Source organism: Triticum urartu, chromosome 1A, assembly GCF_056163025.1.
Source record: "Triticum urartu cultivar PI428250 chromosome 1A, HENAU_Tu73, whole genome shotgun sequence".
NCBI lineage: Eukaryota > Viridiplantae > Streptophyta > Magnoliopsida > Poales > Poaceae > Triticum > Triticum urartu.
In genome coordinates, this window is record NC_141873.1 from 36,864,998 (window position 1) to 36,882,020 (window position 17,023).

At 47.8% G+C, this 17,023-nt stretch overlaps 3 protein-coding genes across 3 annotated transcripts; all 3 read left to right on the forward strand.

Annotated features, from left to right (window-relative positions):
- Window positions 1-1,901: 1,901 nt before the first annotated feature.
- LOC125544581 (putative glutathione S-transferase DHAR1, cytosolic) lies at window positions 1,902-6,417 on the forward strand. Its single transcript, XM_048708317.2, has 6 exons — window positions 1,902-2,259; window positions 2,352-2,442; window positions 4,611-4,757; window positions 5,467-5,584; window positions 5,834-5,974; window positions 6,066-6,417. The coding sequence occupies exons 1-6, from the start codon at window positions 1,917-1,919 to the stop codon at window positions 6,150-6,152; spliced, it is 927 nt and encodes a 308-aa protein (XP_048564274.2). The 5' UTR covers window positions 1,902-1,916; the 3' UTR covers window positions 6,153-6,417.
- Window positions 6,418-7,070: 653 nt separating this feature from the next.
- On the forward strand, window positions 7,071-7,403 carry LOC147988837 (ethylene-responsive transcription factor 1B-like). The gene has a single exon (XM_087536005.1). It carries the CDS (start codon window positions 7,071-7,073, stop codon window positions 7,401-7,403), a length of 333 nt encoding a protein of 110 aa, XP_087392131.1.
- Window positions 7,404-11,256: 3,853 nt separating this feature from the next.
- Window positions 11,257-13,870, forward strand: LOC125544590 (glutelin type-D 1). Its single transcript, XM_048708328.2, has 3 exons — window positions 11,257-11,559; window positions 12,629-13,358; window positions 13,459-13,870. The coding sequence occupies exons 1-3, from the start codon at window positions 11,364-11,366 to the stop codon at window positions 13,607-13,609; spliced, it is 1,077 nt and encodes a 358-aa protein (XP_048564285.1). The 5' UTR covers window positions 11,257-11,363; the 3' UTR covers window positions 13,610-13,870.
- Window positions 13,871-17,023: the final 3,153 nt, after the last annotated feature.

The window sequence follows — 17,023 nt, forward strand, 5'->3', positions numbered from 1 at the left end:
ATTGATTTCATATTGTGAATCTTGATATTTTTTTTATAAACTTAGTCAAAGTTAACAAAGTTTGACTTTGACCAAATCTTATATGCAGACTAAAAAGAAACGGAGGGAGTACTGACTTAGCGATTTTGCTTGTTTTAACTCGTTTTCTGACTGCTCGGCCCCACCTGTCGGGTCCACGTGGCAAAATTGAAGGCGCGGGCCATTTCCCCTGGCGGTCAAAACAGCTCCAAACGTTTCCCTTTGCGTCTCCCGTTTCTCGCAGTCCTCGCGGGAATGGTTGTAAATTGCGAAGGAGTTTTGATGTCGAAGCTGGGGATCTAGATAGGTACCGATCTTGATGGGTTTTTTCCTATTTCTTTTCTATGGAATTTGTTTCATTCCTTTCATGCCCCTGAAGCGTCGCCACCGCATTTCCACCAAGGTTTCATGGGGTGGGACGAGCTCATTTGAAGATTGGCACACAGGCAGGTGATTTTTGGCATGTGCAAGCGAGGTTAATTATGTGTGTAGTAGATCTTTTCATGCTGAAAGAAAACTCAATGGTTATAATTATGTTTGTCTTTTGACCGTGCTCCCTTCCTGGTCCGACTCCTTTGACACCTCCATCCACGGTGACTTCGCCTACTACCGTTGCTTCGTAGGTGACAAGGGAATTGGTCACGCAGAGAAGTGGTGAAAGTTGTCCTTATGTACTCCTATCTAGTCGTAGTTTGTATCAGCTATCGTACTATCTTATGTTGTGAACTTGCTACGTCCGATGGTATGAATGCTACGTGTTGAGCTTATCTTTCTTATGTTGATCTATGTCTCATGAGATTATATTGATTCGGAGGTTTCGGTGTGAAGGGAACGACCGTGGATGCCTGACATTATTTAGATGCGCCCATGAACATATAAGAAACTAAATTTGCTATGTCCAGTTATAGGAGTTTAAGTTTCCCTATGAGGATGCGTTTAAGTAGTGGAGATAGAGATTTTTCAAGGTCTCGGAGGTTCGCGAAGGCACCAAGCAAGAAAGAAATGGGCTGGCCAGCCAGACCCTCTTTTCTCACGTTCGCCGTTGCGCAGCGCTTCACGACCCATGCTGGAACCCGTGATGGTTCACATCCTCTTTACATGTCCGAGGGTTGGGTTTTCGGTGGCCCATGTTAGAACTTGTTTTTGTAAGGTGGCGGCGGGGAGAATATCTAGTGTTCCGGTGCTCGTGGTGTTGCCAGTGCACCGAACAAACGTTGCACATTTTTTAATGTTCATTTTTTTAAAAAAATAGCACATTCATGGAACATATTCTTTTTAAAGTCTTACACGGGTATCAGGTGCATTGGTAGCACCACACGTGCAGTGTTGTGGGTGCATCTGATGCGTTCTCGGTGGTGGTGGGCACGACGCACATGGACAAACACATGGTGGGTTTGCCGCCGGTGGAGCCGGCCACGGGTACCCTGTACCGTACCCCCCACCAGCCTGCGTGCGGCACACGCACACTGATTGCATCGCATAGCAGCGGGTCCAGTCGATCCCATCTGGTACGGCTAAACGGCTAAATGCATGACACCGCACCACACGAATACGAAAGATGCGAAGGTGATGGGCTCCTGGCCGCAGCGTGAGCTTCGTGCCGTGCCTGCCGCCACCAGGGCCTCAAGGGAACACGTAAGTACTCCTACGTTGCCGACCTCCGGACCGGGCGGAGGCAAAGCGCGGCGGCATTATTCTTTTTTTTTTTGAAAGCGCGGCATTACTCGAGGCTAGCGACATTACGAGGAGCATGCCGACTTGTCCTGTCGCGTCGCGCTTTTAACCGGCCGAAAGCAGCAAGGCCGGTCCAAATCATACCCCCCACGCGGTCCACGCGCGCGCTATATAAATAACCTATAGCCCCCTCAGAAAAAAAAAAACAATCCAGTGAACCGCCCATGCTCACCCTCCCGTGCTTCACCACTCCTCCTCAACCTCCACCGACCCGGCCGGTCCGGTCCGGTCCGGTCCCGGCTCCGGAAGTCTCCAGAACCCGGACAACCACCGCCACGCGGGCCCGCATGGCAGGGTCACGTCCCTCACGCGCCGCTACCTCCGGCGAGACCTGCTCGCACCACCCCCTCATAAATACTGGTGCGCCCAGGCCTCGCCGCAGATCGACCGCGCTCGCCCTCTCCACTTTCCTGCTGCTGGTGCTGTTAACCGGACTCCCCGTCGCCGCCAACATGACCGAGGTCTGCGTCAAGGCCGCCGTCGGCCACCCCGACACGCTCGGCGACTGTGAGTCCCCCTTCCCTTCCGTGCTTCCTCGCCGGGTCGATTCCGCGGCGGAGCCCTACCCTAACTGATTTTGGTTTTGGTGGGGTGTCCAGGCCCCTTCTCCCAGAGGGTGCTGCTCACGCTGGAGGAGAAGAAGGTGCCCTACCAGATGAAGCTCATCGACGTCAGCAACAAGCCCGACTGGTCCGACCCTCCCCCTCCCTCCCTCCCCACTAGAATTTCAGTTTCACGCCACCAAAATTCCTTAAGTCGTTACTAGTTTGTTCGCGTTGGGTGAAGCAGAGCAGTGTGGGACTGGGAATTTTATCGTACTTAGTTGCTATGTGTGAGACCTGCGTGTCGCTTAGATGCCTTCTATGATGTGGCAGATTTTGTGGATACAGGGGGGATGTAGCCCTGGAATTGGGTGTAAATGGATAATGCGTTAAGAACTGAAAGTTGTTACCGTAAGGTAGCTGAAGATAAAAACCAGAGACATAGTTAAATATCTCTCTGGCAACTTTGATTAAAAAAAATTACTAGAAAATCTCTTGGTTTACTGCTGCACAGGGGGTTCAGCATTTCGATAAAAAATAACTAGAAATTCTCATGGTTTACTTCTGCACAAGAGTTCAGTATTTCCATCTTGTTCCATAGAAACAGATTTACAGGATGAATTTTATCTATGATGAAGCACAGCAGTGCGGGACTTGGAATTTTCTTGTGGTCACCATGGGTGAGGCTTATGCGTCGCTTAGATGCCTGCTGTGATGTGACAGATTTGGCCTATCTAGTGCAGAATGTGTGGCCCTGGACTGGAGTTGGGTGTACATGCAGAATGTGCTAGAACTGAAAGTTACCGTAACATATTTCGAGATAAAATCAGAGACACAGTTAAATATCTATCTAGTAATTTTCATAAAAAAGAATCAGAAAACCTCTTGATTAGCTGCTGCACAAGGGGTTCAGATGGTAAAAAGGAATTAGAAAAACTCTTTGGTTTACTTCTGCACAAGGGGTTCAGTATTTCGATCTCACTTCAGAAGAACAGAGTTTATAGGATGAATTTCTGGTCTGACTAGTGGGCTACATCTTGAAGGTGATTTACCCAATGCATTTGCACTGTCCAGGCATAAGCTCGGAAGAATTTGAAAATTAGAACTAACTAACAGTAGCTAATATAGGGTAATTGAAATGCTTAACTTGAATTTTTTATGGGCCAAATGTGCCAAGATGAATTGCCAACTATTGCAACTTCTTGGGCATTAAAGCATTACAGACATTATTCTGCAACAACGAGTGCTGCATGATACATGTAACTAGGATTTTCCTATGAAGCAAATAAAACATTGTGCATTTGATTAGCATTGAAAAAAAAATCTAAGAGCAGCTACCATTTCCATTTTGCTAGTTCTTATATGGGGTTGAGGCTTTTATCTATGCAGATGTGCATGTTGGGGTAGCTTGATTTGCAACAAGCCTTTGGGTTGATACTGGACAGTATTCTGGCCTACTTTTTGCTAGGTTGCAAGCTTAAAGCCATTAGACGTAATCCCCAATGGACCATATGACCAAAGTGTTGCATTTAACTTCTATTTGTTGTCAGTCAGATTTACTGAGCACTTTGGAATTACTTTCATTTACTATTTCGAGGAGCCTGGTCTGTTCTGCATGCATTTTTCCTATATTTTATCTGTAAAAATGAAATGATCAAAAGGAAAAGTTGAAATGATCAAAAGGAGGATCTCAATTTGTAGCATGGCCTTTCACAGTCTGTAACCTTGCTTTTCACAGGGTGGGGGAGCAAACCCACAGTTGTTGTTCCTTCTTTTGTAAGATTGTTGCCTTAATAATCACAATTTCCTTGTAAGCATTGTTAATCTTTTTCAGTCTATATGAACGTGGTAGTGTTCCTTACTGTGTCTAGACGAACATAATAGAAATCGAAACTACTTTACGTATGACAGTTAGCTTTATCCTTGTACAACAACTGATCCAAAGGTCCTGATCCACACACCAGACGTGATGAATGGCTCTGCTGACTTGTAAATCGTACAAAGTGTTGTACGTGTAGTATTCTTCAATAGAAATTCAGCCTTTTGCGGCCACATAATCGTACTCTTTTTCGGCAAATAGAAGCAACTATATAGTGAGCAAATGAAATACAGAATGTTTCATGCTTTCACGTGCGGAGTTATTAGTCTTGGTCACCATTTTTATGACATTCTGGAGCATTAGCATCGGCAGTGATCTGATTAAGAAAATAGTGTTACATTTTTCAGACTGAGTCTGTAGGGATTCGATGGTGTTGAGATTGTGGAGCTTACCCCTGTTTGCAAACTTAAACTAATCTACTGTAATGACTCTTTCAGGTTCCTGAAGATCAATCCAGAGGGCAAGGTGCCTGTGTATAACGGTGGTGATGGTAAATGGATTGCTGATTCTGATGTGATCACTCAAGTCATTGAGGAGAAGTACCCAACTCCATCACTTGTGACCCCTGCTGAATATGCATCAGTGTAAGTTCGTAAGTTCCTTGATGGCACATCGCCAAATCCACTTTTGCATCTCTTAAGTTTAAAAACTTTGCTATTTCTTGCATTTCGAGATCCTTGTTATTTATATGGTCTCGTAAGAAGAAATTTGCTTTCATTTCGGCGATATATTTGGCATGTTGCTGCTAGGTTTTATATACTTATAAGGTCTTTGGCGTTGGGAATTGTGATTGTTAGTAGTTTTGTGACAACTTTTTTGCATGATCTCGTAATAAGGGAGTTGCATTTTTCTGCGGTTAGTTACAATAGAAATTGTTTTATCTCTCTTTTCTTGCAAGGTCTATTATGCTATTTTAACAGCTTAGTGGTGCTAGTAATAAACTTGCTCTCTTCCCTATTTAAAAAAGAAAATAAAAAGAGCTTCTAGATGCCTTTGGATTTGAAACTTTAGTTGGTTTCATGGACAATTTGGACATGATTTCCTCTGAATTAAGGTATTTATGCATCCGTAGAGAGGAGAGTTGGCTACAATAGCATCTGGCAAGTAATTGATTCTGATAACTTAGTGAAATGACTGTAGTAACATGATTTATTTCTGTCTACTAAAAGAACGACAAAATCAGTTTTGATGCCATCTTGTTTCACCAACAAAGTAGTTTAGTAGCCACTCTCCATTTCTTTTACCATGTTCTGAGTATGGTTTCTCAACTTGGTTGTGGCTTGTGATAAACAGGGGATCAAAGATCTTCTCCACCTTTGTCACGTTCTTGAAGAGCAAGGATGCCAGCGATGGTTCGGAGAAGGCACTTGTTGATGAGCTGCAGGCGCTCGAAGAGCACCTGAAGGCCCATGTAAGTAGGCGGAACTGTCTTCGCAGTTGATGTGGCAGTTGATTTCTGCAGTGGAATGGACATAACACATGCTTCCACAACCAATCCATTATATTCGAGCTGCACTCACTAGCTTCACTATCTCAGCACTCATCCTGTCTGCAATAATTTCATTTTGTCACGTTTCCTAATCGTGCAAGACGTGGGGCCTTTGTTTGTTCAGTCTGAACATCTGGCCTGATCTTGATCTAACAAAACTTTTGCTGGCAGGGACCCTACATCAATGGGGCGAACATCTCCGCTGTCGATCTCAGCCTGGCTCCGAAGCTCTACCATCTCCAGGTCGCCCTGGAGCACTTCAAGGGCTGGAAGGTCCCTGAAACCCTGACCGGCGTCCATGCCTACACCGAGGTAACACACGTTACCTTCTTTTGCCACTTCCAAAATCTTTGTCCATAGATGAAGTTGCCGAGGCTCATGACTATGTTTTCCCCTCACGCAGGCTCTCTTCAGCCGCGAGTCGTTCGTCAAGACCAAGGCGACCAAGGAGAACCTGATCGCCGGGTGGGCGCCGAAAGTGAACCCGTAAGCCCTCCCGCCGCTCGGAGACCCGGCCCACCCCCGTCGTGTGAGTAGCGACGGGCCTCATCTGTCTAGGTTGGAATAATGCGAGCGAGCCTTGATGTGCTCTGGTTGTCGCAAGACGTGCACTTGCTGCCTGGACTGTGCCCTGCCTGGCTTGTGTGTGTGGGTGTGGGTGATATGTGTGTGGTCTGGTTCTAGCTGGAGTGCAAGTATTGTGGTGTGAACCTCTTTCGTGTGAATGAATAATGGAGCTGCGTAAAATTCAGATTTGTTATGCTGTAGAGAGTGGAGGAGCGCCTCCGAGGAAGTAAGATGTGGTACGCCGTTTCTTCAGTGTCTCCGATGTGACTCGTGAGATGGGGCAGGCAGCAGCGGCTTCTGCATCAGTAGTGGGAATTAATTAAAACTGGAGATGTAGAAAGTAGAAAATTGCCCCCTCACTTGATTCAACAAATTGAACTTCCCACACCTGATGTGTGACCATCAGGCTGATTCAGGCACCAGCTTCTTCAACAAATTAAACTTCAATACCGGATCCGTGTAATTGCTCCCCTCACTTATCTAAGAGCATCTCCAACAGCCGTGGTAAATATCGTGCGCTCGGAGGCGTTTCGCGTGCTCGAGCAGACGCCGCAGGGTTCAAAAATCACGCGTGCGCGGCAGTTTTGACGTGACGCGCGCGCCCAAGCCGGCCAAACACCCACTCGAGCTCCAGCAGATGCCGCAGGGTTCAAAAATCACGCGTGCGCGGCAGTTTTGACGTGACGCGCGCGCCCAAGCCGGCCAAACACCCACTCGAGCGCTTCCTTCTCCCATCTTCCCCCTGCCACCCCCTTCTTCCTCGCATCTAGCGCCCCGCTGCCGCCACCGCACCCTTCTCGTAGACGCCTTCTCCTCTGTCGCCGACTCCTCCGCCGTTGACATGCCGCTACGCGCCCGGAGCAGCTTCGGCTACCGAGGCGTCCGCGCCTGCCCCTCCGGCATGTTCTACGCGGAGATCCGCTCCAGTGGTGTGCGTCTCAGTCTCGGGACGTTCGAGACCGTGCACGAGGCCGACCGCGCATATGACGCGGCGGTGTGGCGCCTCTTTAGGACAAGCTTGCACATGAACTTCGACGACGCGCGGACGTGCCAGCAGGCGCAGGACCTCGTGCCTCCGTTGCGGCTAGTTACTGATAAGGACGGTCACGAACACTGCAGACGACAATGTTGCCTCCTCATCACCGAGGCGGACGAGCTAGCCATGGCAGAATGACGCCAGCGCTACCCGCAGGACGTCGTCAACGAAAACGCCTTCTGGGCGGAGAGGAGGGCAAAGCACCGCGCGGACCGGGCGGACAGGCATCGGGGAAAGGTACTGGCGATATCGCAGTGTGAACTGGGACATGCGTCGTTCTTTGACGACAACAATCCTCGGTGAGATGATGTGTTTCTGTCGACGTCGGACAACACCACCGAGGAGGAGGACAACTCGGAGTAGTTTCTAGTTTTTATTTGCACCTTAGCTTATCTTTTTTTTTTGTATCGTAAGACTAGTTTGTGGTGTTTGGGTTGAACTATGATATTTGTATTGTTGAATTTTATCTATATGTTGTTTCAATATTGTTCGTATGTGCTCTTGTTGCTCGCGTGCGTCTTTTTTTGCAGCCTGTTGAAGCGGCTCGCGCGCGCAATATTTTGGAGCTGCCGCTGGAGCCAGCGCTTTGCTGCGCGCAAAAACATGTTATTTTGGCACTGTAAAACTTGTTTCAGCGCGCCGCGCGTTGCGCATCTGTTGGAGTTGCTCTAAAGTGGTTTTGGCACACGAGGCGGATATTTTACCGAATTTTAACCAAAAATTTAAATTGTCCAGAAAAAAATATGAAAAAAAGGTATGTAAAATCAAAACTACCATTGCTGACCAATATGCGAAAGTTTCAAACCTTTTAGACAAACATATTTCAAAAAATGTAGAAATCCAATTTCAGCCATTTTTTGGGTCAAATTTCAACCATGGATGGGTTCTTTTTCAAAACCGCCATGGATGGGTTCCTAATTAATCATTCTCGCTTAGAAAGAAGCAAAAGGTTCAGGTTCGTTGATTGGTAGGCTTGGTCTGTCACTGTTCCCGGATGCAAAGGTTTCCTTCCTTCTGAGGAACCGGGACGATCTGCCAGGATTTCAGAACCCATCTCTTGTGCTGATGAATCACAGTTCCTATGATGTGAACAAAAGAACATTTTTTTCTTCTTATTCCTACTAATAGGATATAAGATACTCCCTCCGGTCCTTTTTACTCTGCACATTGGATTTGCCGAAAGTCAAACTTTGCTAAGTTTGACCAAATTTATATTAGAAATTATTAGCATCTATAATATGTAATAAATATAATATGAAAATATATTCCAAGATGAATCTAATGATATTGGTGTTGTTATGTGAATGTCTATAATTTTTTGTATAAACTTGGTCAAAATTGAATGAGATTGACTTCGGTCAAACCTAATATGCAGAGTAAAAAGGACCGAAGAGAGTACATGATATTTCATTTGCTACAGGTGTGATTTTCTCACCCTGTGGACCAAAAAAGAGGCACTTGTAAGATTGTAAGATGAGACAATTATTAATAATGCAGTACACATTTAAAATTTACTATCGTACGCGCACCGGTTATTAGGTTGCCTCTAGATGACATGACAACTCCTCATCGATTATTGGCTACGGTATCAACCATGCTCTCTAAGGGCATCTTCAACGCCGATCCTCGAACCTCCCGCAACCATCTGGAACTGGAATGTAGTTTAGTCACAAACTTGGCAGCCTCATTTAAATCGCAAGCAAACCCATCAACCATGGAGCAGTAGCAGCAAAGATGTTGAATGTAGCTTGGGGGTTTGATCTATTTTTCTCGTTTTTTTTGTACTAGCTATGTCATGATACCTAAGATGTTGAATGCAGTTGGATTATTTTCTTCCGGCTTTGTGGGTTCAAGCAATCTAAAAGTTGGACCATCTTCTCTTGTTAGTCTGCCATGTCTCTTATGTTTGAGATTCTTGTTTGGCAGATTAGTTAGTTTGTCTTGTTATTTTTCAGAATTGTTGGTAAACAAGTCGAGGAGAAGTTACTCGTGGCTATTTTGAGCTAGCTATGTAGTTACCATCCTTCCGTAGGGCTAACCGTCGCGGTCAACCAAGTGGACGAACGTGAGGGCAAAATCTTTCCCAGATATAGAGGCTTGGGTATGTGAGAGGTTTCAGATTGTATGAAAATCTCATTCCTAGCATCCAAAAAAAAAACCGCATTCCTGGACGTCGCGACGCGAGGACGTAATAGCCAGTGTCTTTTTTCCCTATCTTTTCTCGACAAAAAAAAATGTCATAAGGACAAAAAAATGTCACAAGGAATTATAATTTTCAGCCTTCCTTAGCGAGAAATTCCAGAAATTCGTTCCACAAAGGAATCGAACACTGGATGTCAGGGGTGATACTGGTACCCTGTCCATTGGGCCAAAGCCCAGCTCTCGTTCTGTATGCTTCAACCCAATTATAATATTTTGAAGCTGTTCCGTATTTGTGTGCTTGCTCTTCAAGTTGTTTTTTTTTTTTGAGAATCACATAACAGCTTTCTGAGACATGCGTGGCTGTACCGCTGTTCTATTGCCAGCCCAGCCCATAGGTAGGGTCGTCCTTGGATCTGGCTGGTCGACATTCTGGGCTTGATTTACTTTTGGATGTTTTTTTTTGCTACTTGGGTCCGTGGTAACATGCGACACTGTTCCTTGTGTGTCCGATGTGACTTGACCTGTGAGTGTGAGGTGGGACAGCAAGGAGGCATGGCGATGTGGCACCCTCAGCATCTTGTGCGTGAGGACGTTAAGGAGTGGGACATCGGACACACAGTTGACACCAGAAACGTGTGATCATCGGTGGATGGATTATATTCCTAAGGGCATTTACAATGGTGCTATCTTAGAATTGCCACGTAGGATAAATGATGAGGTGGAGGAGAGAGAACTCGTAAGAAAAGGCTTGTCTTCTCTTATTTAAGATAAGACAAGAGATGATCTCTTAGCACAATTTGTCTCACCATGTTTTAAGGAATTGCTAGTTATTGAAGATAAAACTAAGATATAACCTATTGTAGACATACTTTTTTGTCATCTTTAAATTATATGCAAGACTTAAGATAAAACTGTCTTATCAATCATTGTACATGCCCTAATCATTCTCCGTGAGAAAGAAAAGAAAGAAACAGGTTCGCGGTTCGTGCTGACGGGTGATTGATGATGGGCACGTTTACAGGTCTGTCGCGTCTCTCAACTGCTCCCAGATGCCTCCAAAAGCTGTATCTTCTGAACCGGAAAGAAAGAAAGAAAGATTTGCTAGGATTTCAGAGCCCATTCTGCTCCGCAACCGAATCGACCGACAGGCAAGAGGCGCGTGCGTGCGCTGGGACGATTCCGCACGGGTCTGCAGACCGACAGACGTGCGCTTCCCCGTGCCCACGGCCGCTCACGCCATACGTGTGTCGTGTTTTTTATTATTTTTATTTTTTCTTTCTTGGGGATATCTTTCGATTGCTCTTTTCGCCCGCGAGATTCTCCGCGCACAAAAAATCCCGTTAGTCTTGCACGGCGATTTTCTTTACTATTTCCTCGAAAAAGGAGCCAATAAGTCCTTCATCTATAACTACTATCCGTTGAGAAGACACGGCGCAATCACGATCCTAAACTGCCGTTGCGGTGAGCCGTCACGATCTTATCTCGGCATCTTGTTCGGAACAACTCCACTCTTATCCGAGCTCAAAAACAGCCGGGATCCAACTCTAACCTCTTTCTTTCTTTCTCTTCAATCAGAAGCCAAAGCCAAGGAAAAAAAAAGTTCAAACATCTACTCGGAGCAAAGGGGGTCCATACACTGGCAACCCGGAGAACAGATTAATCCTCTGACGTGGATCTGTGGGCCCCGTCGGTCGGAGGAAGAGGAAGTTCGTTACCCGCCCGCCCGTTCGTAGGGATAAACGACTCTGTTTTACTGATCCCAATCCACCCCGATTACCGCGGCCGTTAATCCTATCCACCACCGCCACCGCCCTTCCTTCTAACCCCGGGGCTATAAATACCCGGCGCCCGATCGGCCGATCCCACATCGCCTCATCACACCCTCCTGCTCCTCCCGGCAACCTCCAACCAGCCTCTCGATCGATCGTAGCGGCTTCTGCTTTTTCGCTCGCGGCGATGGCGGTGGATCTGACCCCGAGGCAGCCGGCCAAGGCCTACGGCGGCGACGGCGGCGCCTACTACGAGTGGAGCCCCGCCGAGCTGCCCATGCTCGGCGTCGCCTCCATCGGCGCCGCCAAGCTCTCGCTCGCCGCCGGCGGCATGTCGCTCCCCAGCTACTCCGACTCCGCCAAGGTCGCCTACGTCCTCCAAGGTATATCTCTCCATCTATCACGCCGACCCCCATCTCCCCTCCCCCGTTCCGAGTTCGATCGATCGATCGGACGTGTCGGTTGCTGCTCTGTTCGGGGACTGAATTGTGGGTCCTACTCTCGTCGATGGTCGCGGATCGATCGAATTTGTTGGTTCCTGTTCGCACATCTAGATCGAAAAATACAGTGGTAGATTGGAACCGAATGGAGTCGTTCGTTCTCATGAATCATCTGCCGAGTACGTCCATGTGGTCGGTTCTGATGAAATCGTGCTAGTTGTTTGGTTTCGTCAGTTTAACAAACAGCAACTAATATTTTAGTGCTTTACTGAATTGTAGATGGCTCTCTAGTTTAGATCGATTGCAGTAGTGGATTGGAGTTTAGCAGAGTCGCCCTCCCGAATTATTCGACTGCACGATGCGGTCAGTTCTGAAATCGTGCCTAGTTGTTGTATAGTTTCGTCAGGTCTAAGTGTCTGCGTCAGATCCCACTTATTTGGAATCAATAACAGATAATATTGCAGTACTTTACTGAATTATTCCCGTTTATCCTTTTGATTAAATCTATTCAACACACAGTACTCGTGCTCTAGCCTGTTGGTTTAATCAAATCCTTTTGTAATGCCACAACCTGTCATGCATGTCGGCTCCTCTGATCGTAACACAGCTCATGATCCGACCTTTTCTAGTGTCACATTCTCTGTTTTGGGAATTTCGTTGCAGTAAGTCACTGTTAGGATTTGTTTTTCTGAGGAATTTCGTACCAGCACTTCCTGTTTTCATCATGCATGTCCTGAACAGAGTAACATCCAAATATTTGCCCTGTTATGGTATTTCGTTGTGCTAGGACTAATTAGTAGTAGCAACCTGTTGAACCTTTTCTTGATGAATTACATATGTACAAGCTGTTGATTGACGCTGGTTTCTATCCACGATTGATCTGTGATGCTGGTTTTTCTATGACGATGCCACACTAGTGTCTGTTTTGGAATTTCTTTGCTGTAAATTATTATTGGAATTTCATGATGGCAGCACTGTTAATGCTTTGCTTGTTTTGTTGCATGATGGATAGGCAAAGGAACCGTTGGCATCGTCCTGCCTGAGGCCACCAAGGAGAAGGTGGTTGCCGTGAAGGAAGGCGACGCTCTGGCGCTCCCCTTCGGTGTGGTCACCTGGTGGCACAACACCCCTGAGTCTGCCGCGGAGCTCGTCGTCCTCTTCCTCGGTGACACCTCCAAGGGCCACAGGCCCGGCCAGTTTACCAACTTCCAGCTCACCGGTGCCAGCGGCATCTTCACCGGCTTTTCCACAGAGTTCGTTGGCCGCGCGTGGGACCTCAAGGAGGACGATGCCGCCAAGCTTGTCTCCAGCCAGCCTGCGTCTGGCATTGTGAAGCTCACTGCTGGACAGAAGCTCCCGGTGCCGGTCGATGCTGACCGCAAGGACATGGCTCTTAACTGCCTTCAGGCCAAGCTGGACGTGGACATCCCCAACGGTGGCCGCGTGGTGGTGCTCAACACCGCGAACCTGCCTCTGGTCAAGGAGGTTGGGCTCGGTGCTGACCTTGTCAGGATCGACGCCCACTCCATGTGCTCCCCGGGCTTCTCCTGTGACTCGGCCTACCAGGTGACCTACATCGTCCGCGGCAGCGGCCGTGTTCAGGTTGTCGGCCCTGATGGCAAGCGCGTGCTGGAGACCCGCATTGAGGGCGGCAGCCTCTTCATTGTGCCCCGCTTCCATGTCGTGTCCAAGATCGCTGATGCCTCCGGCATGGAGTGGTTCTCCATCATCACCACCCCCAAGTAAGGGTTTCCTGAAACAAACACTTTCTACTGTGCTTCTCGAAAAACCAATTCGTCATCCATGGTGATCTAATGATACGATTTGTGTGTGTTACTGCAGCCCGATCTTCAGCCACCTTGCTGGGAAGACCTCGGTGTGGAAGGCCATCTCGCCGGAGGTGCTGGAGGCGTCGTTCAACACCACGCCGGAGATGGAGAAGCTCTTCCGGTCCAAGAGGCTGGACTCTGAGATTTTCTTCGCCCCCAACTAGGAGCCATTCGTCGCGCATCGGCTGGTTGCCTTAGGCAGGAATAAATAAATTTAGTTAGGATATTGAAACTCTTTGAGTGTGAGTCTGTCAGTTGAGCTGCTGGTGGTTTTAATGGATCACCTATGATAATCTATCTTAGTTGCCCCTGGCAGAACACAATGTTACTGTCAGGTCGCCATCGGTTATATCGAGTGAGTGTTTGTGGCTGGCCGAGCTGGTCTGAGAACTGCTGAATGCAATCGATCCTTAAATTTGGTGAAATTGTTTGCCTCCTATGTTACTGCTCATCTTCTTCGATCCTTGAATTCGGTGTTTTCCTACTGTGTTATATGCTTCTGCTGCTCCTCTTCTAAAATCCTTAAATACGGTGAAATTGTTTGCCTCCTATGTTATATGCTTCTACTGCTCATCTTCTATTTCTTCATAACTTCTTGTTTTGATTTCAATTTTTTTTCATAAATTCTTTTGTTTGAAACAAAACCCTTTTTCATTTCCAAAAAAACCTTCATAGCCTTTTTGCTAAAAATGTACTTCTCCCTCTGTTCACTCTTCTAAGTCTTAGACAGCTGAAATTGAATTGTTTTTTGTGTTGTCTTATAAATGTCTAAAATGTCTTGCAAAAGTGAACGGAAGGAGTATTTCTTTGCAACCTCCTTGTTTCTTCATAGCCTAAAAACAATTTGTCCCTACATCCATGGTAGTTTTATATTGTACATTTATTTACTGTCGGTTTTTTGAAAACGTTGGTTAAATTTGTTGGGTTCAGAAACAAAAAAGGAAAACAGAAAAGCCCGGTCCAAGATCAGCAAATCCAGGGCCTGCGGGCCACCCTTGCAATTTTCCGCTGCCTCAACCTGTATGTACCCTGTCCATCGGCGGCGTCCTCCCCCCGTGGTGAAGCACCACTACCGAGCTCAGGGCCGCGCCTACGTCAAGTGCAGCGACCGCCTCCGGTAACGCCACCGACCACGCCTCAGGTCACTAGCTAGGTGCTGTGTCGCCGTCTTGCGCTCTCGGTCTAACAAATCGTACAACTTCTGGAGATTCATGCCACGGACCAAGATAATTTGGTGGTTACTGCTGACTTTGTTGGTTCGAGCATCGACTTCAAGGGCAGTAAGAGGACTCGTAGGAGGGAGGCGACCAGGGCCGTAAAGAGTAGTTCCGGCACACCAACTGTTCGATGAAATGCCCACAACACCTGCAGCAACGTCTTCCTCTCCCCTCTCGCCGGCAAGGAGCCTGTCCACGCTGCCGCCCATCAAATGTTGACAAGTCACCATCTAAAAAGTTATCCCAGAAGCTATAGCCGAACACTGAATGCTGAATCTAGTCGAAGTGCTTTCATACACCTTCAGAATTTCTTCTTTATGTCAATCTTAGTTGACTAGAATTTGCTGTATCCTGTAGCAATTAATCATTTTTTCCGTGCCATTGATCTAGTGCTCAAATCTTTATACTCCATATGCCTTTCCATACAGTCTACAAGCTGAAATAACGAAATGACCAAGTTAATGTTTGATATTTTGTTACATCGATTTGTAAACCTCAATGTCTATTTGCTGCTTTCACAAGACTAATTCACTGATGGACGTTGAATACTACATATACAAGTAGATTTCCACATAATCCGCCTAGGTTCGCTCGTCAACACCCCATGGCACGCGTGATTAGCGGAGCCCCTGACGGGGCGATTCGGAGGCGATCCGCAACTGGTGTTGGGGATCTAGATCAAGAGCAGAGAGGGTGTGATCTAGAGGGAGAGGGAGGATTGAACCAAGGTCCGAGGAGCAAGACGGATCGGGAGGATCCCTTCGGACTGCGTGATGCGTGGCTCACGACGAGGAATAAAATCAAGAATATCGCTGCAGAAAGGAAAGAGCGAAAGAAAACCCAGGAGAGTATCGCCGGGAATCAGAGGATTATGGATAGAATCAAGGGCAGGATGGAGCTGATGAGGAAAGATCTAACATGCAGGATGTTGGAGGGAAGCCAGATCTCGTCGGATTGGATTCAGAGCGACGGGAAGGTTACGGATCCACCAGACAAGGGAAAGATAGAGGATCGCATATCAGGCACCATTGCAGCACATGGAGAGGAAGCAGATCAGGCCCTGCCAAATCAGTCTGAATCGATCCCTGGAATAAAGGAGGAACAAAGTAGTTTAAAAGGGCGGCAAAGGGAGACGGCTAGACCCATCCAAACTCCCCAGAGCACAGAAACATCAAGTTCGTTGACAATGGAGCACCAGGATAATGGCAAGAACAAGGCCCCGATGGAGAGCCGTGAGGAGGTCGGCTCCAATGGTCGTCCAGGCCATGGTTCGAGGCCGCTGCCGCGAGGTGGATCGTCAAGGGCAGGTGGCGATCCCTACCGCACCCCTGAAGGCCAAGGTGTGGAGGGGACCCAAGTCGCAAGGTATGGAGCGAATGCTCATGTTGTGGCTCCGGTGTTTCCCACCAGCGTGGAGATGCAGGCGCCAAACGTCGTCGAGCTGAACCTGTCAAGGGAGAGGGCGGCCATGCGCTCGAGGTGGATAGCCGTCGGGCTGTTCTTCTCGGTGCAAGTCTTCAGCATCGTGGGACTATTCCAGGAGCTCAAGGGCAAGTGGGGACTGAGGGGGCGCCTCAGTTACACCCCACTAAAGAACAACCGCTTCCTCCTCAAGTTCGAGCGCGAAGGCGACCTCCGATTCATCCTCAACAACGGCCCCTGGACTCACAAGGGGGACGCCTTCTTGATGACGGCGATGGACGGGAGCGTGAGCCCCGACGACGTCGAGGTGGCCCACATGCCGATCTGGGCACGCATCTACGACGCACCACCGATCATGCTCTTTGAGACGGTGGCCCGGGAGCTCAGAGCAAAGCTTGGAGAAGTCCTCGAAGTGGATGCGGACAGGGAGGGAAGAATTTGGGGAGACTATATGCGTGTCAGGGTGAATCATGATGTTGATGAACCTCTGCGTAGTGAATTAGAGTCCCATGACTTAGAGAAAAGAAAGATGTACCTGATGAGTGTTAAGTATGAGAGGCTGCCTAGGTTTTGTAGCTTCTGCGGTCAGTTACGACACAACCAGCGCGATTGTAAGCTGCCTGAGGACCTTCAAGAGATGAGGTACTCGGCAGCGATGCGCGCATCCCCTTTCAAAAGGAGCAGCAGTAGGGGTGGAGTAGTGGTTCCGGAGGCCAGCAGCGCACGCCGCTTCATCAACTTTGGAGCTGAGAGCTCGGGTGCAGCAAGATCGACGAACCCCTTGCTTACAGTAGCAAGGGATGGGGGCGTTTCCTCGGAGGTCTTGGCAAACCCGCCGGTGCAAGCCGCAATCGGAGCTGTAAGCTGATAACCCACAAGTATAGGGGATCGTAACAGCTTTCGAGGGTAGAGTATTCAACCCAAATTTATTGATTCGAC

Coding starts and splice junctions, on each gene's coding strand:
- LOC147988837 (XM_087536005.1), top strand. CDS start 7,071: ATGCCGCTACGCGCCCGGAGCAGCTTCGGCTACCGAGGCGTCCGCGCC.
- LOC125544590 (XM_048708328.2), top strand. CDS start 11,364: ATGGCGGTGGATCTGACCCCGAGGCAGCCGGCCAAGGCCTACGGCGGC. Junction 11,560..12,628: donor GGTCGCCTACGTCCTCCAAG/GTATATCTCTCC, acceptor CATGATGGATAG/GCAAAGGAACCGTTGGCATC. Junction 13,359..13,458: donor TCCATCATCACCACCCCCAA/GTAAGGGTTTCC, acceptor GTGTTACTGCAG/CCCGATCTTCAGCCACCTTG.
- LOC125544581 (XM_048708317.2), top strand. CDS start 1,917: ATGCTCACCCTCCCGTGCTTCACCACTCCTCCTCAACCTCCACCGACC. Junction 2,443..4,610: donor GTCAGCAACAAGCCCGACTG/GTCCGACCCTCC, acceptor TGACTCTTTCAG/GTTCCTGAAGATCAATCCAG. Junction 5,975..6,065: donor GCGTCCATGCCTACACCGAG/GTAACACACGTT, acceptor CCCCTCACGCAG/GCTCTCTTCAGCCGCGAGTC.